We start from the raw sequence: 26,050 nt of genomic DNA on the forward strand, positions 1-26,050 counted from the left end.
GACTTTTGGTGTGTATGTGTGTGTGCTTATTCATATCTGATAGTGGCTGATAACCTAGATGTTAGGACATGTAAAACAATAATTATCATCAAGCATAACTGTACATCTATAAACTAAACGTGAAGGTTAGTGAATAATTGTGATTATGGTGATGGCTGTTTTTTTAATGAGAGAACCTTGAGGTTATCAGCTGCATAAAGTATTGGCCACTTCAAAATTACCTTTATGATAATTATTATAAGTGCAATGGGGACGATTGCGTTATTATTAGTCACGTTTATTGATTTATAAGGCTTAACCAGCACAAGGGCGCCCATAGGATAGCTTGTAGCGGGGGCCTAGACCTGGGGACATGTAGTATTTTAAATATTTTGGAAGGTGAATGGCGACTTGTATTCACGGTAGAATACCACCCACGCTATCCGCTATCACCAGCTTCTAAATTATTTTCTTGAAAGAAAAACGCCTCACTATATTAGATTTTTCCTTTCCCTGAAAGCTAGGGGGGAGGGGGGCGTGTCCCCCGCTTGCCATCGAGTATAGGCGCCCTTGAACCAGCATAAAATCGGCATTATTAGAAATCCAGGTTATTGGTGTGTTTTGTTGAGTTTATTATTTGCAGCATTGTGAAAATATTTTTAAAATTAACTATTTCAGACGAATATTACGGAGAAAAATTAAAGTTGTGAAATTAGAAGACAAGTAACTAAAATAGGTTAACAACGTCACCGTATCGCTTAGCTGATACACATCAGAATATCACACGTATAGAATGATACTTAACACTTTTCATACAAAAAGGAATGGAAATATTCCTAGGGAATTGCATTCATTGCCATCTTCAATAGTTTAAATCAATTAATCATAAGGAGCGCGCTTAAATCGAGATTTAAAAACACTCCGCAGTGCTCTTCGTATGGAAGACCGCCTACATCAGCTGATCGCTCAGAGCTTGATGTTGGAACCACGCTTGGCCGGTAGAAACTGTGGCGTTATTAAATACTATATCAGAAAATGATATGTTTATAGCAATGGGAAAACGAAGTATAATCACAGCACAGGTAATGATAATGGGATCGATCCACGGCACAAGGGATTACGAAACGGTATTTATTTCGAGCAACTCAGTACCTAGAGCAAGCAGGTGTCATTTTGCTGGAGGTAACTTGTCACACCGCGGAAAGACATATATCCGATACCAGAACCAATAATTCTCTTTAGATAATAGCGACACGTAAACTAATGTATTAGAAAAGACATTGCTTTCTTTTCTTATCAGCAGAGTCGGTGAAGCTTCGCCGGACCGACCAAGAGGGTTGTCCGTGGTAAGTGCAATGTTAATAAAAAGAGAACAGAGGGGAAAGAGCATACAACAGAAGTAGTATAAGAGGAGAGTTCGGCCGCCACCACCTCCTCCGGGCTCCCAGGGCTCCCTCCACCCCCCGCCGGAAATCTGAATTTTGGCGGGAAATTTGAATTTTGGCGCGAGATTTGAATTTGTAAACAAAGCCACGTGCTTTTTGACAGCTGTCATCGACAACAACGCATCGCTAACCTCACTGCTGCCATCTTGACGGGCCTAAACCTCAGTAGTGCCAACTTAACCTAACTAGCGTGAGGTAAACAAAGCCACGTGTTTTCTGACAGCCACGTGGTTTTTGACAGACAACAACGCATCGCTAACCTCAGTACTGCCATCTTGACGGGCCTAAACCTCAGTAGTGCCAACTTAACCTAACTAGTGCGAGGTAAACAAAGCCATGTGTTTTTTGACAGCCACGTGCTTTTTGACAGACAACAACGCATCGCTAACCTCAGTACTGCTATCTTGACGGGCCTAAACCTCAGTAGTGCCAACTTAACCTAACTAGCGTGTGGTAAACAAAGCCACGTGCTTTTTGACAGCCACGTGCTTTTTTGACAGCTGTCATCCGCCATCTTTAAACTACAGAGCACTGTGCTGCCCTCTTTATCGCAGTAGCTGCAAATTCGTCACCTGTCATCCGCAGTGCTGCCATCTTGACGGTTCTAAACCTTAGTGCTACCAACTTAACCTAACCAGTGCGAGGTAAACAAAGCCACATGTTTTTGACAGCTGTCATCCGCCATCTTTAATCTATAGAGCACAGTGCTGCCCTCTTTAGCTACTTACCTTTGAAATGTGGTGGCGGATAATTTGAAAAATGCTTTTTGACAGCAGCCATCTTTGAGCACCGTGCTGCCCTCTTTAGCTAGATACCTTTGAAATGTGGTGGCAGGCAATTCCACATGAGAGCAGCCATCTTTGATCAAGAGAGCACCGTGCTGCCCTCTATGTGGTGGCGGCAATTTGAAAAATTCTACATGCTCTTGTTTGGAAACAAACTCACGCGCTTTTTTGACAGCTACCATCCGCCATCTTTAATCAACAGAGCATAGTGCTGCCCTCTTTAGCTGGATACCTTTGAAATGTGGTGGCGGCAAATTCCACGTGCTCTTGTTTGGAAACAAAGCCATGTGCTTTCTTGACAGCTGTCATCCGCCATCTTTAATCAACAGAGCACTGTGCTGCTATCATGCGGGCAATTTCATCACCTGTCATCCACCATCTTTAATCCACAGAACACCGTGCTACCCTCTTTATGGCTACTACCTTAAGCACGTAGTAGCGGGCAATTTGAAAAAGTTCTGTTAGCTATCATCCGCCATCTTTAATCAAGAGAGCACCGTGCTGCCATCTTTTGCTAGATACCTTTGAAATGTGGTGGCGGCAAATTGAAGAATTCCACATGCTCTTGTTTGGAAACAAACTCACGTGCTTTTTTGACAGCTACCATCCGCCATCTTTAATCAACAGAGCATAGTGCTGCCCTCTTTAGTTAGATACCTTTGAAATGTGGTGGCGGCAAATTCCACGTGCTCTTGTTTGGTAAACATAGCCACGTGCTTTTTTGACAGCTGTCATCCGCCATCTTTAATCCAGAGAGCACCGTGCTGCCCTCTTTATCGTAGTAGATGTAAATTCGTCACCTGTCATCCGCAGTGCTGCCCTCTTTAGCTAGATACCTTTGAAATATGGTGGTGGATAATTTAAAAAGAAAAATTCTACAGCAGCCCTCTCTCGACGCTAATTGCATAAGATGGCGGCTATACATGACTCCTTAAGGGTGCTTACGCAAGATGGCTGCTATACACAGGTTCTTATGAGACGCCCTTGGGATGCTTGCGCAAGATGGCAGTTATACATGGCTCCTTATGAGATGCCCTAGGGATGCTTGCGCAAGATAGCGACTGCTCTTTTGGGACGGCTTAAGGGTCCTTGCACAAGATGGTTTGAGACGCCCTAAGGATGCTTGCGCAAGATGGCGGCCACAAGATGGCGGCTATACACAACTCCTTATGAGACGCTTTAAGGGTGCTTGCGCAAGATGGTTGCTACTCTTATGAAGAAAGCTAGCTTAGAGGCTAACGTGTCGTGCTAGTTCGATTCATTAAATTTAGGGCTTAAATGCAAAATGTTAAATATATCGAAAACGGTGCACCGTAGAGCAAAACGGACAAAATTTTTCTGCCTAATACCCAGGTTCGCAGTATGAGGAACAAGAAAACCATAGTCTAATGATGGGATCAACGGTTCGGTTCCTACTTAGGCCCTTTGGCATTTGCTCTGTTTTAGCTTGTATTGAAGCGAGTCTTCATAACATGATCAGGTCTAGCTATGGTAGAGAGTATAACGTACCGTGCTGGTTCGATTCATTAAATTTGGAGGCTTAAATGCAAAATGTTAAATATCTCGAAAACGGTGCATCGTAGAGCAAAACGGACAAAATTTTTCCGCCTAATACGTAGGTTCGTAGTATCAGGAACAAGAAAAAACATAGTCTAATGATGAGATCAACGGTTCGATTCCTACTTATGCCATTTGGCATTGGCAGCTATCTATTTCTACAAGATGGTGGCTGCTCTTATGAGACACAAGATGGCTTGAGATGTCCTAGGGATGCTTACGCAAGATGGCGGACACAAAATGGTGACTATACATAGCTCCTTATGAGACAGCCTAGGGGTGCTCGCACAAGATGGCAGCTACTCTTATGAAGAAAGCTACCTTAGAGGCTACTGCGCAAGATAACAGCTGCTGTTATGCATGCGGTGGAGGGCAATTTGAAATTCTATGTGCTTAATGAAAAGAAAACCCTGCTGCCCTCTTTAGCTGAAATGTGGTGGTGGATAATTTGAAAAATTCTTTTGACAGCTATCATCTTTAAACAATGGCGACTATACATAGGCTGTTAAGGCCTTATCATTCTCCTCCTCCTCCTCCTCCTCCTCCTCCTCCTCCTCCTTCTCTACCTCCTCCTCCGCCTCTTATGTCAAGGCATAGCTTTATATCGAACAAGTTTAAACCTGCATCCCGAAGGCAAGCGTGTGCAGCGATAACATTATTGTGCATGTTTAGACTTTCGAAACATAAGAAGAGTAGAATCAAACGCTGTACTCAATACGACATGTGATCAGAACATTGATTGATGCGTTCAGAAAACAAAATAAGTGATCAAGACTAGAATCGAACACTGTACTCAATACATCATGTGTTTAGAATATGTCAGGGGATACCCTTGTTCTAAGAAGATCAGATTGAAACATAACAGTACTAGAATAGAACACTGTAATCGATGTTGTTAACTTCAACATGTGATCAGAACATTGATTGATGTGTTCAAAACACAAAATAAGTGATCATGACTAGAATCGAACACTGTACTCGATACAGCATGTGATCAGAACATTGATCGATGTGTTCAGAACACAAAATAAGTGATCAAGACTAGAATCGAACACTGTACTCAATACAACATGTGTTTAGAACATGTTAGGGGGTATCCTTGTTCTAAGAAGATCAGCATGAAACATACCAAGACTAGAATCGAACACTGTAATCGATGTTGTTAACCTCAACATATGATTAGAACATTGTTTGATGTGTTCAGAGCAAAAGTACAATTTTGATGATTTGCTTAGTGTAAAATCAAAAACTATGGAAACACACTGTGCACATATTGCGTAGCTAACTCGCTCAGTGAGCAATATTGCAAAACTAGAACTTCAATGATTTGCCTAGTGTAAAAAAATCAAAAACACACTGTACCCATACTGCGCAGCTAACTCGCTCGGTAAACGATATAGCCAAAGTATAACTTCAAATTATTTACCTTCCATCATTCGTCTTGTGTGAAAATCAGGCGAACCAGTTATCGCATAAACATGTAACATGAAATATCAGTCAGTCTGTTGGCAGGGGTTACAAGCATGCAGCTTATGCGGGAAGTACAGAACGCTAGTGCTATAAGAAATACTCTGCTTACATTTAAGTCCCTAGCTGTTGAACAAGTTATTACATAAATATGTAACATGAAATATCGGTTCGGAAACATATTGTTTCAATCTGTTGGCATAGATTACAAGCATGTAGCTTATGCAGGCGAGGGCTACAATGCAAAATGCTAAGCCGAAAAAAAATCGTGATAGGGTATGGAACCCAGGGGTTACATCTTATCAGAAGGGCAAAAAGGATGAAAGGACTCCTCCTCCTCCTTACCGCACATTCCTTGTAGGGCTAATTGGCTGAAGGGCTAATGGGCAAAAGGGCTAATGGGCTAAAGGGCTAATGGGCAGAAGGGCTAATGGCACAGACCTTTTACAATTAAATACAATCGGAATAGATCTTGACTAGAGATTTCTACAAACAGCACCCATGAGTCTCTGCAAAACCCATGAATCGTGATTGATACAGAACCACAATTTATATTTAGTGAACCACAACGCTTAAAAAGAAGGGGGTGTTAATAACAATTTGTTAATGCTGATTTAAAGGCCACACTTACAGTTATTTAACAAACCGAAAAAAGGGTAAGCAAAATAGAGAAATAGAGCACGTTAAAAAAAGGTATTAATTCAGCGGAAAGAAAAAAGAGGAGACAGGCAGAGGAAGGAGGGAAAGGGGGGATTTTTCCAGGCTGCTTAAACCCTATCAGTTAACAGCGAAGCGCGACCAGTGCGCTATCAAGCAAGAGTTCAAGATGTGGCAACACTCTTAACATTTGTCCAGATATAGTCCACCGTGTGAAATTCAAGATTAATAAAGATATCCGTCTGAAGGATTTTAGTTAGAATCAAAGCCAGAAGGGCATTAAATGATCAATAGTTCAGTCTTTAAGTCTTGATAGAAACACCAAACACGAAGAAGTTAAAACATTTGCTCACCCAGTCTGTACGACGATTTTCAATGCAGCATTTTCAGAATGAGAATTTAAAATATCGCAACGGAGCAGCCGCCTTCGAAATACTCTGCTCTCTCTTACACTCGATGTCTGACCGGCGAAAAGAGGCAGGAGCACACTTATATAGCTGGTAGAAAGGCGAGTCCAGAAGTTGCTCGAACATGACGTCACAGCAGAGACGCAGCAGTGGAGTAGAGCAGCTGAGTGAGCATGCAGGTGGTGAGAATATGGCGGAGGTTGGCAGACGGTAAGAAGAACAAAGTCTTGATGTAGTAGAGAGGCCGTAACAGAACATACGGAGCGTCCTCTCTATCGATTTGTATGCTCGAAGGGATATACGGACTTTGTGCGCATTCTGTAATTAATGCTTCTGCTCTGAGATGTAGACAACCACATTCTGCAGACGAAAGTTTTCCCAGTAATGCAGCAGGTCATGGCGAGTTCGAAAACTGTTGATAGTTGTCCAAGCCTTTCAAGATAGGTCGAAACACCGTGAGCCTGGCGCTGGAGACCCATGCTTGCAGTTGTCTGCTAGACTCCTAAGAGACTGCAACGTAGCGTAGTGGTAAGAGCATTCTTGATGTCTGCATGATTTGCTATTCGAGTGTACTTGGTAGTTTCGTTGTTTCGCAGGGCCTAATGACTCCAACACCACGATCCGAAGACAACTTCTGAAGGACTTTCCACGCATGAATCTGCATGTCGTTATACCGGTTCTACAAACGAAGAATGTGTCCGCAGCAACATGAACGCGTGGTGAATATTCAAGGGAGGACAAGAAAAACGTGCTAAAAGAGACTGTAATTTGTGCGATTCAAGGATGCTCTAGACAAGTTACACGATGTGCATGATAGTGACTTACTACGTTTCGGGTATCAAATTGCTCAGGGCATAGGTTACCCTCATTTTAGGGGGTGTAGTGGATGGTTCCACAACTTCAGACGGAGCTACAGCATTGATCGTCATAAAATAACGAGATTGCAGACAAAGCGGCTACTTGATGATGGACAGCATCAACACCGAGCAATCGGGATTTGAAGAGGAAATGCATACGAAAGGAGATACTGCTAACAACGAACATCAGTGCCCTGACGTATTTGTATTCAGTTATACAGTACTTACTGTTAGTCTGGATGGCAGATTGGCTGGGAAGGCGTCCTGTCTCCAAATACTTTCACGCGTGTCGGGACCTGGGAAGGGCAGTAGGGAATGTTTACATCACAGGGCTTGCCAGTACTACAGCTATGGTACGAACACTGCTTTTGGCCCATACATGGTAAAAATAACTCACTGCTGCTTGACTCCTTGCCTGCCTATAAAAATCATAGTCTGTTAGAGAAAATTGTAAGGTAATTTTAAAGAAATATTCTCGAAATCCGAGAACCCCATTCTTGGAAAGTTTGCGACATTGTAATTGATACCACCTGGAACCACGGAACAAATTCAACCTCATTCATACTATCGCACCATCTGCAGCTTCGCCACAAAAGATAGATTGATCGACAGACTGGTTCGCATTCAGTTGCATGCCATCATTTTTCATCTGTTCTCTTCACCAATGGACAGCCCTGAACAGTTTATAAGTTCGTGGGCGTTCGTCTTTCATCTTCCATTGTGAACGTCGATGAAGTGACGTGTAACATGTCGCACTCCCATGCACGTGGTGAGTCACGACTCAGCACTAGACGTGACCTCTCACCCGTCAAATTCCCTTGGTGAACATTGTATGAGCAAATGGTTAGGAGATCGCGCTTTAGCGCCCACCAGGGTCCGGTCAAGTAGTGAGTTGCAATTCTTCTATATTTCTGAATATTTAACGTTATCATTATTATGTACGGAGATATATTAGGCTAAAATAGACTGTTACGGAGTAACGTACTTAATCCTTCCCAAGAAAACAATTTTGAACTGGCAATCTCGTCGTAAAATTCTTGTCATTCAACGTACGTAGGTGTGTGGTTTCTCCTGTACTACAAGGTGATTTAGAGATACTCATCTCACATTGATTATATTTCTGACTGTGGACTGAAAGGCTTCTTACATGTTTGTATTAATTAAACTGGCCGTCTGCAGAGTCTAGCTATCTAAACAGGTCGAGCTATCAGAGCGCGGCCACCTCGCTTGAGAGCCAGTCCGGCCATGATGTGAGTTCACTTGTTCTGAGGAAGCCACGCGATGAAGTGGTCTCCAAGAATGCCATTATCGACCCTCTTGGGTCGCAGGTTTTAAAACCTGTTGTTTTCCTCGCTATTTTTATTGGTCATCGTATTTCTCATATTATATTTGATTTGTTTGGTGAACTAGAAGAAGAATGAAGCTGTGATTATGCTACATCTAACTTGTCCTTCCTGATGATTGGACATATACAAGTAAGTCTACAAGGCTATGCAAATGTTTATCTTCAGTGACCATGAGCTAAAGTACTTCTTGGAAATTACCTCAAGAAACTGAGGGTTTTAAAGTGTTTCGAGCTTAACTTACTCCTCGTGCCAGATTTTGAACGATTAATAATTTTTTTAATGGAGTGAAAATGTTGTGAAATTCGCTAAAAGAAGTATGTCAAATGCATAGTTAATTGTAAAAGGAAATATGGCAATTTTCTAATTACCATTATTCACGGTGAATAGGTTTGCCTTGATTATGTAATTTAAAGTTAGACGTATTCGCCTATGGCGACTCAAAACTAGGTGAGGTTCAACAATTGCATGCGGTTTCTGGTTTCCATTAATCTGTTTAGTCTTTTATGCCACCCTATATTTAATTTTACCTTGAAACTTATGCTTAGGTGGGTTTGATTTTCATTTGTTATTTTTGGCTTGTTTGATGGTTGTTGTTATCTTATTACGTGATTGGTCGTTTAGCTTGTTGTGAGACATGTGTTGGTTGCTATGACGACGATTGTGTTTGAATGTGGGCGTGGCCCAGTTGATTTTCACGAGTTGATCGTGTAGTTACTTACTGTGAAGCTTTGGCCAATCCATTTTCCTCTTTCAAGTTAATATTCATTTTCTACTTTCCCTTAACTTAAAGTTATTCAGGTTCCTGAAGATAAGGTTGTGGAGCTGCAGGCTCACTTATGTAAACCTCACTGAAATGTTCATTCTTAATCATTGGCTCCAAGGTTAGGTAAGACGGGCCCGTGACTTCAAGTATAAATTTGATTTATTTTTTCATTACAATTTTCTATTAATTAATATGGTTTTCATTTATTGGACGGCGACCATTTTGATTAATTAGGTGTTACTCTTTCTTTTCACGAATTAAAACCTTGTTCTTTGAAAGTTCAGTTTTCCTGCATGGTCAACGCCGAGAAGAGGTATTTTCTCCATGTCCTCTGGGTTGGTTGGGGCCTTTTGATTGGTAAGTACCTCCTTGGCTTCCCGCTTTAACACTTGTTGTTGATATTTTTTTTTCTTTTCTTGTCCTTAAAGATGGCGGCCGATGTATTTGTTGCTGCCCGCCAGTTCTGTGGTGAGTTACGCGGCTGGCGGGTTATTCTGCTCTTTTAATCTGATATATTGCATTGTATGAAAAACCTCCGTGACTCAAGTGGCAGCTTGCTGACTTCTCACTACTGGGTTCCGTGCTTCAAATCCAGGTCACTGCAAGTGAGATTTGTGCTGGACAAAGCGGAGGCGGGACAAGTTTTTCTACGGGTACTCTGGCTTTCTCTGTCATCTTTCATTCCAGCAACAGTCTCCCATATCACTACATTTCATCTGTTAGTCATTAATAATTTCCTCAGAGGAGTGCGACATGCTTTGGCAGTCGGCACAATTCCTATCCTCGCCGATAGATGGGGCTTCATTCATTCCATACCTAACCTGGTCTAGGGACCCAAAACAGGCTCTAGATTTCGATATTGCACTGTATGGTCCTGATCTATTAAATTTTCTCATTATCTACTTTTCCTTAGCTACTCATATTAAGAATTTAATTTTAAAAAAGGCCATTTTATGGTTTCTGGCTACTGGGGAGGTAGGTGTTTCTGAGTGTAGGGGCTGTGTGCAGCGTGAGACCACTGTTCTACAGTTGTGGTGTGCTGAAGGAGCAGCAGTGGCGACATGTTCAAGTGACATTCATGTTGTTTGTCCACAGCACCCGAGCCCGTAACCAACCTGCATGCGGCGGACCTGAACGCGACACAGGCTTCCCTGTTCTGGAAGAAGCCCTGCAGACTCAACGGGCAGTCCGTGAGGTACGAGCTCTCCTTCACTGGAACACGAAAGTATTTTGAGGATCACAAGGATAACAAAACAGTGTTTGCTGAAGATACTGTTCTCACCTCTCTGAGACCAGAATATTCCTACATCATCACAGTTATTGCAAGAAATGAAAATGATTTTTCAAGTGAACCAGAGTCTACAACATTGAACCTTCCAGCAAACAGTGAGTATAACACGATCTCAGTAATTCACCACACTGTGTAAGAGGCCGGTTCAAAATATCAACAGAAATTTGAAAATAGCGCATAGATGCGAAGTATTAGTGGTTTATTACGTCCCACTAACTACTCTTTTACGGTTTTCGGAGTATTAGTCATTTCCCGTTAGTGGAGCTCCATTCTAGTCATTTGACGAGCATTAGTTATCGCTTGGCAGATGTCAGCGTCACGTATTAACTCTCTCTTCAGCTTCAAACTGGGGAAAACTGGTGCGCAAGGAAGTCCACCAGACGGGATAAAAGAAGATCAAACGTGAAGGTTGTTGATTTAATCAGTAGTGTTGTGTACCATGAAATCCTATCTGAGTGTCAAACGGTGAACAATTGGTATTCACTGAGGCGTTGGACAACTCTTAGAGCTTTCGCTATGACAAACTTTCGCTGTAGGTTCGTGAATTTTTGAAAAATATGGGGACAAAGGTGCGTCTGCCTTCACTCTACTTACCTCCTCTAGCCCCGGCAAACGTTTTATCTATTTCTCAAATTGAAATTAACCGTGAAAGGAGCAAAATTTCAGTCAACTGTCTACCAGGACTACTTCCATAACTGTAAAATGCCGATGGCAGCGTTCTATTAATAAATAAGGGGGAGGTGAACAAAGCTAAGTGTGCCCCCTAATGCGTTATTTTTAAACTTTGGTTAATTTTTTAACTTGTACTACTTTTTGTGTATTGCGCAGTGAAAGCACTTGAACTAAGTAGCAGCTCAGTGTTCAGGTTAGCGAGTGTTCGAGCGGCCGAAGATGTTCGTCACTGCACGTGGGAAACACATTATTTTCGATGAATAGATAATTAGATTGAAAAAGTAGAACAACAATAAAACTTACCCCATTAGTTGCTCTCCCTCAGTCTGGCTCACTCTCAACCTCATCGAGGTGAGAATTGCAATAACAAATTTACACCACACGAAATACTTCATTCAGGAATCATGAAACGCAATAACAAGCATTTACGCTGTAGGAAAGCTTATCGCTGTGTCAGGCGGTAGACTCGCTACTTATCAACGTTATGGAAGGGAATGTTCCAGGTTCCTGGACCACAGTGGTCTTCCGTTCAGAGCGCTTTGGGTTCAACTCCCAGCTGAGTTGGGGATTTTAACTGTGTAATTCCCATAGTTTGCGATGTCCCCAATACAAAGCTATCCCGTTCCACAATAACACGGCTCTTTATGAACCTATACGCCGCTTCTTGTTAACCAATGTTGCCATTTTCCTGGCATATATATTTTCTGTTGTTTCAGCGTGTGCGAATTTGTCTCGCCTGTGCAATTTTTAAAATACTCCAGAGATAAAGCCAAGGAACTAGTCTGCACAGATATCCTCAAGAAATTGGAAAAACGTATCATAATATTTCTGTACCTTGGTTCTGCCGTTTCCAATTCAGGTAGCTCTGCTCCTGAGATTGAGAACAACAGCTGTCTAGTCCACTAAAACCGTCCTGAATATAGGAGTTTGCTGTGCAAAAGGTCGGGTAGTTTTGAGTTTTAATATGTTGTTAGTGTTGAGCCTATAATGTAAAATTGAAGTTTTCGACCTTGCGGCGTCACCGCTTACCCGTTGGTATTGGAAAAACATTTACAATTCAATTACATTTCTTTCATAATACAAAAATCAGGGACTAGATAAAGTAATCACACACTAACACTCCTCCACCAAACAGTGAGATGAATACATTTGAACTGTCACCTCGTAATGTGTCACTGTTTAGTGAAGGGGGCATGCGAAAGGAAACTAAATCGTCTTTATTTTCAGCACTCACACCAACCAGAGACGCTACAAACATTTTTAGTGATAGATGGAGGTCATCTACTTCATAAAGTTGTTTGTTAGCGGAATTTGGCATTGCTAAGAGTTATCTAACACACGTACAAGTACACGAAAAACACAAAACTTATTCGACGGATGTAAACTTGTATTCATCACATAAGATCATATTCAGTGAAGCCATATGTTGAGAAATTTCTCAAGAATGTTTTTAAAATGAATGCAATAAAATAAGTTTTATTGACCTCCTGAAAATGGTTCTGGAAGAAGGAAATGAAACAGTAAAAACAGGATGCAAAGGGTGCAGACGTACTAAATACTGAAACTGCTGGATCTCAGTATGGCAATATATTGGTGAACACGTTGACCTATTAGTCCTTCTAACAGCAATAGCTTCGGTCAAAGACAACTTGTACTTCAGGAAATGTGGAAAAGGGGGACGTCTGATGTGTTATACTCCACAAAGTCATTTTAAATACAAGTCCAGCGGAATGATTTTGTTCATGAATGTGACACAACAAGAGCACTCTTCGGTCACGGGAAGAAATTTTGCACTCTTATGGAAATAAATTGACATATGGAAGAAAAAGAGCAAATATTATTTAATCCTGAAGCAACCATTGAACAAGTGCCTAAGGCAGGCGGAGCTTTTTTGATTTATTTATAAGGAAGAAACCTCAGACCTCTGTATCAGATCCCAATGAACTGCACTACCATTTTTTCCCACTCAGCAGCAAGAGCACGATCCAGTCTAGCACGTTTAGCCCCAACTGTGGATGCAGCAGGATGAGATGCTACGGTCATATGCAGCAGGACATCCTCTTGAGTGGGGATTTGGCCTCTCACCCTGAAAAATGGAAAGAGATGCAGCCCCTGTATCCTTCCTTAGATAGCATCATGCAACTGCAAGAAAGGGTGCGAGAATGCAAGTCCCTGTGCACCTTTTCCCCGGGAGAAGCTTGCGACTGTGTGCCTGACATTTCTCTGTTTGAAGACGGCAATGGAGTTGAAGATGACCCCCCCCCCCCTCCAAAGGTCCATAAAAGAATGTATGAACGATGGTATGGAACATGCTGGGGACGAGGAGCAGCAGACAGCGCTGGCCTCTGTTTCACTACTAATGCCGTAGTTTTAACTTGTGGCATCCAAACTTTAAAAACTATTTTGTGTATCCTTGTTGTTTCATAATGTCCGGACGTAAAGTTGCAATGACAATGAATGTCGATTGAAAAATATATTACAACTACGAAAATTGTGTTTGTGTGGATATTTTTATAGCATTAATCAAACAACTGCGTATCTTGAAATATTAGTGATAGAAGCGTCCTGTTATGCTATAGGTAGAGCAAATTACTCACCTTTAAAACAGACCCATGTGTTGTTTGTTCTAAAGACCTTCGTTTACGAGATATTGAACTAAATTCCACGAAAAATCTAAACTTTAGCAACTTTTGGTTAAAAACAAGATTATTTGAAATCCTGTCGATACTGGGTCATTTAGGGCAACTATTACATAATTTGGTTTCACAAACAAATGTATGGATGGAATAGGTTTGAAGTCTCGTCCTCCCTACTTTCATTTCGTCACCGGCTGAACTCATAGCATACGGCCAATGGAATGTTCGAAAAAAAGAAAAATAGGCACTAGATAAAATATAATGAAAGTCCATATTTCCAGCAACGGGACTCGATACTTGACGCATGAACGATCAAGACAGGCGTGACATGAGGAACAGCTGCTGCTCATCCGTCCTTATTTACCGGCTCCCATAACTTCCTCCTCCTTTCGCATTCTCGACGGTGGTGTTGTTATAACACACTGGGGAACACAAAGAAGGGACGTGCTAGATTAAAGAACGTTGGTAGGCGTATTTATAAATCTGAAAGATGGCGTTGATTCAAATTTCCTGCAAACCGCAACAAGTGTCTAGCTCCTGAGGGAGCAATAGTTTCGTGTTTCGCCGCATAGCGCTGTAAGAAAACTGGGCTCCGCACATCCCTGTGGCGCAGCGGACTGCGTCAGCAGCAGCAATTCGAGCGGCAGTTGGCACCACAGTGACCCAACGAACTGTTCGAAATCCGTTACTTAAAGAACAGCCAGACGCCCTGCAGCGTGCATTCCACTTACCCCAAAACACCACCGTCTGCGACTTCAGTGGTGTCAAGCGAGAGCTCAATGGATGATGGAATGAAGGTCCGTTTTGTTTACCTATGAAAGCCTTGGTGCCAGTGAAGGCGAGGTGAACGCCTGAATTCCACCTGTCTGCAGCGTCGACACACTGGACCTACACCGGGAGATCTGGTCTAGGGAGCAATTTCGTATGGCAGCAGGAGCACTCTGGTGGTTATTCCACGCACCCTGACTACAGATGTGTACGTCCGTCTGGTGATTCGACTTCTTGTGCTGCCATTCATGAACAGCATTTCTGGGGGTGTTCTCCAACAGACTAATGCAATAATAATAATAATAATAATAATAATAATAATAATAATAATAATAATAATAATAATAATAATAATAATCCGACAGACCAAAAGGAAATTCGATAAAGATCAACTACTGGAAATTGAAAAGGACTTCGAAAAAACCACACACGAAATTTCTACAAGAACTTCAAAAAAAAGCTAACAGGGTATCAGCCACAAAACCTTTGCTTTAAGAAAGTAAATGGGCAATTTGCACTGAACAATCAAGAAAACTGCACCGAACTTGCAAGGTATTTTGAAGAACTGCTTAACTGCCCAGAGCCAACACAAAGATTTCCACCGCAGGAACCTGACTTCACAAACCCAAATTCAGTACCACCGGATGAAGAAGAAATTACCAGACAGATAAAACGACTTAAAATGAACAAAGCTGCAGGTGAGGATGGGATCATAGCAGAAATTCTCAAATCAGCAGGCCCAAATACTATAAAAGAATTCACCGGTATCATCCAAGAGATTTGGGAAACAGAACAAATTCCAGAAGATTGGAAAAGTGCACTAATTCATCCTTTACATAAGAAAGGAGACAGAACAGATGTAAATAACTACAGAGGAATCTCATTGGTATCTGTTGCCTACAAAATTTCATCTCAGTGCCTTCTCGATAGAGCCCAACAGCAACTAGAACCAAAAATTGGAGAATATCAAGCAGGTTTCAGACCAGGCCGTTCATGTCCAGAGCAAATTTTGAACCTAAAGTTAATCCTAAGGCATCAGAGAATTTGTAGCAAAAATGTAGTTTGTACTTTTGTTGATTTCAAAAAGGCCTATGATTCAGTTGATCGTCAATCACTGTTTCAGATATTAAAAGAACAGGGTCTAGACCGGAAAACACTCGCAATTGTAAAAGAGACATTGACAGACACAAAATCTAAGGTTAAATTCATGGGGGAAATCTCAGACCCTTTTCCGATCAAAACAGGAGTAAGACAGGGAGATGGGCTCTCCCCACTACTCTTCAACTGCGTCCTTGAAAAGGTAATACAGGAATGGCGCAAACAGAAGTCTGCCCTCAAGACTGACCAACCAATCACTCTTGGTAGGGGCAAATTAGCAGTAGACTGCCTGGCATTTGCGGACGATCTGGCAATCTAAACTCGTGACGTTTCAACAGCCATAAACCAGATCGAACTCCTGAAAGAAACAGCGGAAAAAGTCGGCCTCCAAATATCGTTTGAAAAAACTGAATACATGACCTGCAGCAAAGAAGCCCCTAAATTCATGGAGACAAAATATGGCAAAATAAAACGGGTCCGGAAATTCAAATATCTCGGTGAAATAATTCAGGAGAATGGAATGGAAACAAAAGCCAATGAAGTTAGATGCCAAAAAATGGAAACTGCGTATAGACTCACCCAAAATATCTATAACAAAAAGTGTCTCTCCAAGCATGCTAAACTAAGACACTATAATACAGTTATTAAACCAGAATGCCTCTATGGATCAGAGACACTAATTTTGAACAGGAAAACTGATCTAGAAAATATTTAGAAAAAGGAACGCAAGATCATTAGAAAAATTTTAGGCCCAAAACTCGTAGATGAACAGTACCGCCTTAGAGGGAAACAGGAAATCAAACAATTTTCTAACATTCACAGCGACATCAGAAAACGCAGATTAAGATTCTTTGGACATATAAAAAGGATGAACCCAGATAGACTTACCAAGCAAATAGTTGAATTTTATGAAAACCGAAGTAAAGCTAAAACGGACACAATAAAATGGATTGGCGAAATTAAAACAGATCTCAAACTGGCAGGAATTACACCTGAAGACATCCAAAGCCGGGTTATCTTCAGAACCAAAGTTCATAAGTGGCAAGTTGACCAAGAGGAAAAACCAAAGAAGAAGACCGGAACAACATAGTCTCAAGAGAGAAAAGAAGCACACAGCAAACGAATGAAGGAAGTGTGGGCACAAAGAAAGGCAAATGCCTGTCTCTAAGTACTTTGCGTAGTCCTAATGGGCTCATTCGCAATATATATATAATAATAATAATAAAAATCACGCTAACTGGTACCAAACCAATATCGCGTACTTTCGAAGAGGTATAGCACAATAGTAGTTGCACGACCAGGGACATTAAGAACAAGGATATTAAATAAATATAAGACACTTACCAAGATGATCCAAACGGAAAGTCGTGGCAACACGTGGCAGTTACTTGAACCCAGCGAGGTCAGGTGGATTAAAGAATAAATAAATTACTACTGAATAAAAATAATGATAACAGATTTAATTTAAACAGGAACTTTAATAATAGGGAAGAAAATAGTTGACAGAAACAAATAATAATTCCCGAATGTAAGATACGGGGAAGATTAAATTAAATTAAGAAACGTGGGACATTAAGTTTGATTCAAATTCAAATTAAAAGAAACTGCTTTCACAATTCAAATCGTACGATAAGTCAGGGATCTATTACAAAATAAAATACCCCAAGATCTTGGTTCAGTTACACTTTGATAGTGGAATAAAAAAAAAATCTATGACTACTTCAAAAAATCATTCAACATAAGTGAGAAAATGATCCCCAAGTTCCACAAACAACAGATCAGGAACGCGTAATTAAAATAAAACATTAGAGTGAAAATAATTATGAAGAGCCACCTAAAATATGAATGTATTAGAAGCACAGAAATATGAAGCACGTAGTCAGCAGCAAGAACAAAACTCATTCAATTAACGAACGTCATAAACAGTGGTAGCGTACATCACCTACCATAACCACAGGAACGGGTCATATGACTTAAGAAATATAAAATGGCTACCCACCCAAGGATAGAACTAGCCATTAAAAACAAATCCACTCGCACATTCGCTCATTTTCACACAATGTTCTAGGATAGTAAGATATTAAAGATTTTTCAGGCAGAATTAACGCATAATAATTTTAAAAAAAATTAAGGCGCACTCTCAAAGGTATAGTAGTAGAGAAACCAACTTGTCATAACATCTTTCAATACATAAATTTCCGTTTTAAGAAAACGTCTCCAGAGTGATTAACAACCCAAAATCATTCTATGAATAATGACATAAACGCCCCAAAAGTTCGATAACCTATTCATAATAAAGATAACTAGAAATTCAGTCTCTTTTGTTAACCGAAATTCTCACTCACAGTGGTAATTAAATATTACTTAGTACAATTTAGGCGAAAATATGTCGAACGACACAGAACAGTTCACTCATAATTACTGCTTATCACATCCATGCACTTCCGGGGCCAAGAAGATGAGAAAGGCTACTTACAGTTCCTCAACATGACAGATAAAATAAAGCAAAAGCTGGTTTGTGGCTATTGCCACACAGCGATAGAATTACCCCGGGTCAAAAAGGTATATTTTTCGCCCCTTTTCCAGTTCTCAGAATGTAATTTAAAGATCCAACAGCAAGAACAAGATTTTTCTTCTTCTATCCTCCATTCAGAGTAACAGATGACGATCAACATATTGTCCTTGCGTACGGAAACAATCAAGTACCAGTTGAGTTTAGTACATGCTCCAAGGTGGCAGCACAATACAGGTCTTCAAGTTCACTGGGGGCACCACTATTATTAGTACTTTACAGGATGATAATCTGGCTCTTAAACTGTCCAATTTCCGTCAGATCACTTACACCAAACCACCGTCGTCTGCGACTTCAGTGGTGTCAAGCGAGAGCTTATTGGAGGATGGAGTGGAGGTCCGTTGTGTTTTCCTATGAAAGCCTTGGTGCCAGTGATGGCCGTGTGTTGGTTAGAAGGAGGCCAGGTGAGCGCCTGCATTCCATCTGTCTGCAGCGTGTACACACTGGGCCTACACCGGGAGTTCTGGTCTGGGGAACAATTTCCTGTGATAGCAGGAGCTCTCTCGTGGTTATCCCCAAAGACTTTAATATCACTTATCTAGACTCACAGAGCACGCTGATGCTATGCGGAATATTGAACACCTTCGCGTATCGCCATGTTGCGGGCACTTCAGCTTCGAATGCATGGGTAGCACGTGATAATGTTTACAGTCCTGTGCATGTCTGTTAGTGGATCTGCTGTAGTATTATATGTGACGGAGTGATAATATATTGTCAAATATTTTCAAGAAATGTGGGAGCTGATACATTACGGTAGTTAAATTGATCGGCAATATTAGGCATAAAGTTAGGCCTTACGTGTGGAATAGAAAGGTATTCACGAATGTGAGTTCGTGTGCAGCCTTCATTTGTACAGATTATCAGAAGTGATCTGGTATTTCTTTCCACATGCAAGTAGAAATTGAACTGTCATAAAATAACTTTCAATTAACATAATCGAGAACTAAACAGGTTATAGGGCGGATGATTCAGAGAGCAGAAGGACATGAAATTTAGAATGTTTAGGCTTCTTCTTTTTCTTGTTTGCCCTTTTCCAATTCATCGGGGATAACTGTTTAGAACTAAACAGCTGTTCTGAAAAAGACGTGTAGACATGCCGCTATTACAAATTTGATAAACCTGGGCCTAGAATCCGTAAGACATGATTGATAAAGCTTGATATAATGCTTTTAATATTAGGGTAAAGTACTGCTTCAAATTATTATCAATTATCTGGAAAATGATTTATTAGTATCGTATGTTTTAAGTTCTCAGTTTTTACACTTGCGTTGTAATAAAAGAATACAATTGTTAATACGCTATTCCATAAAAATTTGACAATGAAAATAAAAATGAAAATCCACAGCCTGTTTCCACTCATTCGACCGGGTCAGGAATGGAATGACAATATAAAGTCTAAATAAACTCATTATAAACTTGTCAATCCTAGTCTGTGTTAGAAAACGCTAATCAAAATAACTGTTTAACTGTGATATTAATCTTCTTGCAAGTGTTTTACATTCAACATCATTTTTTTCTGGTGTAAATCGTGGTGCCCATATTCGAGAAAAATCAGAATTTACTTTCAATTTTCATTTGTGCTCAGATAATGTTAATTCAGATTGAGTTTGTAAAAGCAGTAATACGGGTATTTAAAAAGATAATATTATGAGGAGGGTTTCACATCTTAAATTATAACTTTCTTACTTAAACCTAAACGACTCAGAGTAACTCAGACTAACCCTAGACATTTATTTCCTTTTAAGAAATACACAATGGAGGCGGACTACCGCCAGTGTAATGAATGTCAGGCAGCAATTACCTAAGTCCAAATCACATACAAATGACAATTTATCTTCTTCTAATCCAATTACGTTATTTCATATCCGAACGAAACTAAACCCCATGGTCTACGAAGCGACCGCTGCTCAGCCTGAAGGCCTGCACGAGGTGTCGTGTGGTCAGCACGACGAATCCTCCCGTCCGTTACCTCACCGTCAGATAGTTCCGCAATTGTAATCACGTAGGCTGAGCGGAATTCGAATCAGCCCTCAGATCCAGGTAAAAATCTCTGACCTGATCGGGGATTGACCCCCGGGCCACAGGGTAAGAGGTAGACACGCTACGCCAACACAGCGAAGCCGGCATTTAATATTCAGAAAATGACAAAAATTGTATCTGATCGTTTTAGAAAGATTTCTGCAGTCATGTACTTTTAAAACAATATGTTCAGAGAATTGAGTAAAAATTGCTGTAATGACTTGTAAAAGAGGAATCATAAGCTATGTACCTTTCATAGAAAGATTTTATTTCACAGGTTTCCTTTTTTGTTAATTTTTTTAATTTCGTGTGGCTATTTCTAGCCGAGTGCAGCCCTTGTAAGACAGACCCTCCGATGAGGGTGGGCGGCATCTGCCATGTGTAGGTAACTGTGTGTTGTGGTGGAGGATAGTGTTATGTGTGGTGTGTGAGCTGCAGGGATGTTGGAGACAGCACAAACACCCAGCCCCCGGTCCAATGGAATTAACCAATGAAGGTTAAAATCCCTGACCCGACCGGGAATCGAATCCGGGACCCTCTGAACCGAAGGCCAGTACGCTGACCATTTAGCCAACGAGACGGACTCCTTTTTTGTTGATACTGAAGATTATAGCTACAGGTACATGAGTTTTCAAATATTTAATGTGCCCTCCAGACAGGCAATTTTTATCTCACGATATGTAATCGTACTTAAGTTGTAGACTGCTGACATTTGAACATGTCTTCGTTTTTTCAATAAATCAAAAGTGTAGAGCCTCGGTTTCAATCTGTTCCGAATGTTCAAACAAAACAGTTACAACGTGCCCCTTTTACTAAAATGAGTGACATTATCATTTATGAGGTACCCGTAGGCCGGTATACTGTTTTCTTCTTTTTTCCGGGACTGAAATTCAAATACGTGTTTATTCATATGTACTTATTTGTAGTAGAGTATTTTTCAGTCTTCTTATTCAGTCTTCTAAAGGGTTTTTATAATTTTTTTTATGTGCTCCACCTATGGGCTATCCAAAAGATTTGTGTAGATTGTTCAGTTTCTTTTATAGAGAAGTACGTTTTAATAATACCGCAGTCTTGGTATTACGCATATTTATTGCGTGTGTACACGGTAGTCGGTATAGGCTGTCATTAATTTACTAGGGCGGGTGTTTTCATATGTGCGAAATGTGAGTTCATGCATTAATTCCATACGATCTCCTCGTCAAGCTGAGGAGCGCCTGCAACATGGCGGTACGCGCATGGACATGACTTTCCCAGTCACACGCTTCTGGCAGCCAGCGGTGTGGGGCCTTGGTTATCCCACGCAGCCTGACTGCAGATGTGTTCGTCCAGCTGTTGCCTACGAGATACTTCCGACAAGCGCCGCTAGAGTTCTCTTTACTAAGCTGTCTCGCCCGCTCATTACAACACGTTCCAGTACGAAAACCTATCAAAATTCATTAAAACTAGCAATTTCAGGAGACACCAAACAGATGTGAGATAAAAAAAATAGACCAAGAGCAGTTGTATTACTTACTTTCTACAACGGATTTCTTACATTTTGCTTAAACGAAATGAGTAATTCACGAAAGAAGCAGAGAAGTCTATTAGCGAGTTTGGCACTTCTTCCCGTTTTCTTGAATTCTGCCTCAATGTATCCGATAAACTGATCGAGATTGCGGTCATAAATAACTTTTGGTTTAATCACCATCTTATAAATTATCAGCTATCCCTCCTTTTCCTCCGCACATCTGATATTGCGACATTCGTATTGAAGCCGCTGTTTGGAGAGCGATGTTATGCCCGTTTCGCCATTAGAAAATCCTATATCATTTTTAGCATCTTCTGATGTGGTACAGTTAGGCATTGCAAGGATCTCAAATCTGTAGCCGGTAGGTGCTTTTCTATGCCAGACGACGCAAATTTTTAGCGTCGTTTCTCCGTATTTCACTCTTTCTTCCCGTAAGATTTAGTTTGTTCTATCAGGAATAAAGCTCCTAAATGATCATTTGTACCATTATTTTGAATTTGGTTTACATTTTGGTCAAGTTCAGATGCCTTAAATCGATTTTCTGATTTCATTACCGTATCCTACTTCTCAATATAAAGACTGTTTTCCGTGTTCTGGCATTATATTTTAGATTTAACATAGATATTCGTAGCCTTTCCTTGACATAGAAACGAGACTTATAGGTACTTCTTTCTTGTTTGTGGATAACGCAGATCAGTTATATGCTGAAGGTATGGTGTGTTCATCGTTATATAAATCAGAAATTTTACTAAATTTTGATGGCGATACGTCAATTCTTGGAGCTGGAGCCTTCCTGCGTTTCACACTTTTCTGTTGTGAACAGAATATACCGTACACTAAAAACAGAACGAAATTCGTTGGGGAGAATTCGCTTGATTGATTTGCTTACACTGAAATCTGATGTATTAAAATGTAAGCTACATACTCGTGCCTCGAAATACTCGTAGCTTGCCTGCATTTCTCTTTTAAACCACACTCCGAAGGAAAATTATGGAACGTCACATTTTCTTGCTTTTTAGCGGTATCCAAAGTACATAGAGGTGCACCATGCTTTTCAACCTCACGGACACTCACCGACAGAAACAATACGCACAATAAATTGCATAAAATCAGCACAACATCACAATGTTAAAGTCCGCCAAGAGCAGAACAGAAACCTGACATCTAGTGGCCAAATCGTGAACACGGTCCGGCCGTCTTTTCAGCGGCAAATTAGTAGCTATGTCCCGGCCTTGTATATCTGGTAGGCAACGGTCCAGCTGATGATTCGACTTCTTGTGCTGCCATTCATGAACAGCATTTCTGGGGGTGTTTTCCAACAGGCTAATGCACGCGCCCATGCTGCTGTTGTAACCCAACGTGCTCTACAGTTTGTCGACATGATGCCTTGGCCTGCTCTATCCCCCGATCTGTCTCCGATCGAGCACATATGAGACATCATTGGACGATAACTCCAGCGTCATCCACAGCCGGCATTAACAGTCCCTGTATTGACCGACCAAGTGCAACAGGCATGGAACTCTATCCCACAAGCTGACATCCGACACCAGTACGACACAATGCATGCACGTTTCCATGCCTGCAATCAACAGTCAGGCGATTATACCTGTTATTAACGGACCGTCATGGTACATTTGCGATGGCTTTTCTCGCGTACCTTTAATCAATTAAATATATTAACCTCGACACATATATTGCCAAAATTTCCGTATTCTACATTCATTATTTAATGGTGCTTGCATATTTTCCGCTAGGATAATAATAATAATAATAATAATAATAATAATAATAATAATAATAATTCTATGTGTTGTTTTTCTGTACACCTTGTTCTCTATGTTCCAGTTCCTCGTCAGCGTAGAAGTCTGGAAGACCCAGATCCGTACGCCACGGATGACTCTACAACGAAAGCAAAATTTACTTTCTACAGTGACATGTTCAATGCCTCTGACGGCTCTATAGAGTACTATGCTATTCTTCTGGCGGAGAACGCTAAGGAGCCTGAATCTGGACAGCTCCGTCTTGGTGAAGACTGTCATCAGTGGAGAAAGCCGGAGAATATCCACCAGGCAACACCCCGATGCTGGAATCCATTCCCTAGTAAGTTAACAACGACGATATTTAAGCTTATGTTCAGATACAGGATATGTGTGTGGGCGTTGCCTACGTAAGATACAAGGCCTGGAAGAACGGGCAACATTCCGCCGGAATAGCGGGGCTCTTTACCGCTAGAAGTCAGGATATGGGCTGTTGTCAGTGAATTAGAGCCGTAATGTGGTATCATATTCGCATTGCATGTGTGATATGTTTGCAGTTTAATAATGGTTTTCATGATATCTTTTGGCGTGCTATAGCTGTACGAATTTTTGATATATCCTGTTGTCGTTTTTCCTTCATTAATTACACCTTTAATAATGTTACATCTTATTCCGTCTAAAAGATAGTTTCGATCTGCTTGGTTATTTTGTAGTTTGATGCTGATGATGATGATGATGCTTGTTTAAAGGGGCCTAACATCTAGGTCATCGCCCCTACTTTTGTAGTTTTTTAAATTTTGGGATATAGCTTTTTACAGGCCACGGGCGCTACGCCCTCACCACCTCCGCTCCTTCAATCACGACTTCAAATGTCCTTGGCCTGATAAAGTGCATAACGCCTTACTCCATCAGGGCACAGAATGAAAACGTTTAATAGTAGTACAGATTCATAGGTTGTTTCTTAGGCTACTTCTGTACCAAAACACAAAGACTACCTTTAGATTTTTTATGGCAGCGACGAATAGTGTGGTGTTACTGTCAATTTAGTGCACAATATTGGAATGCGAGTAAAGTATTAATGATAGTGCATTGCTTTGTTCCATGACGTACTACAAACAGTGCAAAGAAAGAAACAAATGTGGCGTTCCATCTGTTTCTTACTGATCCAACCTTAATAGACAAGTGGAAAATTGCCGTTTCGAGATAAGACAAAAAAAAACTCTAGTTTTTTATGGTTACAAAAAAGACCGTCGAAAGTGTATAGCAAGCATTTCCTTGAATGTGATTTTAGTGTCAGCCCCACAAAGAAGAGGTTTCTTCCAAACAAAACATCATCCATATTTAGTGATTACCCCACTCATAAATAAATATATGCCAAATGGATAAGTGATTCTACCCTAAATTAGATTCATCTAAACCAGAAGGAATTCAGTCAATGAGAGCTTCACGAACGGAGAAAGTCCTCAACCTCCTATGATGAAAGTAGCAATTCCGCTATCCATCCCAACTCCAAAAGCATCCCGAAGAGCTAAATAAAATAGAAATAGAAGGAAATCTATCTTGCTGAGGAAGTCAATTGATAGATATAAGGAAGTAGTTTATAAGCTTCGACAGAAGTGAAAGAATTAAAATCTGAGAAAGTGAAAACGAAAAAAATTACAGAAGAAAGTAGATCAGCTAGACCCGTAAGGAAATAAAAACATCAAATTTGGTGAGACTACTTTGAAAAAGAAACCCTGTTTTGTGGCATAGAAAAGCACCTAATGGTTACATTTTGATTAGATGGTTGCTTAACTTTCACACAGAAATACATTAAAAAATTACTTTGGCTACACTAATGGAGAGAATGGAAAATTTTGAAGATTTAAAGGATTCTTCAAAATATTATAAAATGACAGGAATGGAATAAGTATTATGCTATTTAAGCCGATTTATTTTTTGTAAACTTGTCCCTTTCTTATAACATGTTTATGAGTTTATTAGGTAAATATCAACACGTGTTCTTTCCGATTTAAGAGCATTGTGTAGGTCAGCCCATAAAGATGACATCTAGGGGCGTATTTTGAAACTTTCCGCGACTCCATCAGGTAGTCAGCATTTTCAGGCCTTAACGGCGTGGGTCATCACATTGTGCAAGGAGAGTGACGGCAAGCAAGTTAATCCAGTTTAGGTGTGTCTCACTTGACGGCTGGCAACGCCGCAGCTCATGCCGTTATCATCATCATCATCATCATCATCTGTTTACCCTCCATGTTCGGTTTTTCCCTCGGACTTAGCGAGGGATCCCACCTCTACCGCCTCAAGGGCAGTGTCCTGGAGCTTCAGACTCTTGGTCGGGGGATACAACTGGGGAGTATGACCAGTACCTCGCCCAGGCGGCCTCACCTGCTATGCTGAACAGGGGCCTTGCGGGGATGGGAAGATTGGAAGGGATGGGCAAGGAAGAGGGAATGAAGCGGCCGTGGCC

General features: G+C 40.9%; 1 protein-coding gene across 1 annotated transcript in view; it reads left to right on the top strand.

The window, feature by feature from the left end:
* LOC136866889 (receptor-type tyrosine-protein phosphatase H) overlaps positions 1-26,050 on the top strand; it is an 819,913-nt gene that overhangs the window by 411,001 nt on the left and 382,862 nt on the right. The window contains exons 12-13 of the mRNA XM_068227107.1: positions 10,359-10,649; positions 23,672-23,926. Of these exons, the coding sequence (XP_068083208.1) occupies positions 10,359-10,649; positions 23,672-23,926 (546 nt within the window). The remainder of the gene's footprint in view (positions 1-10,358; positions 10,650-23,671; positions 23,927-26,050) is intronic.

The sequence above is a fragment of the Anabrus simplex genome, chromosome 3, assembly GCF_040414725.1.
Source record: "Anabrus simplex isolate iqAnaSimp1 chromosome 3, ASM4041472v1, whole genome shotgun sequence".
In the NCBI taxonomy this organism is placed as follows: domain Eukaryota; kingdom Metazoa; phylum Arthropoda; class Insecta; order Orthoptera; family Tettigoniidae; genus Anabrus; species Anabrus simplex.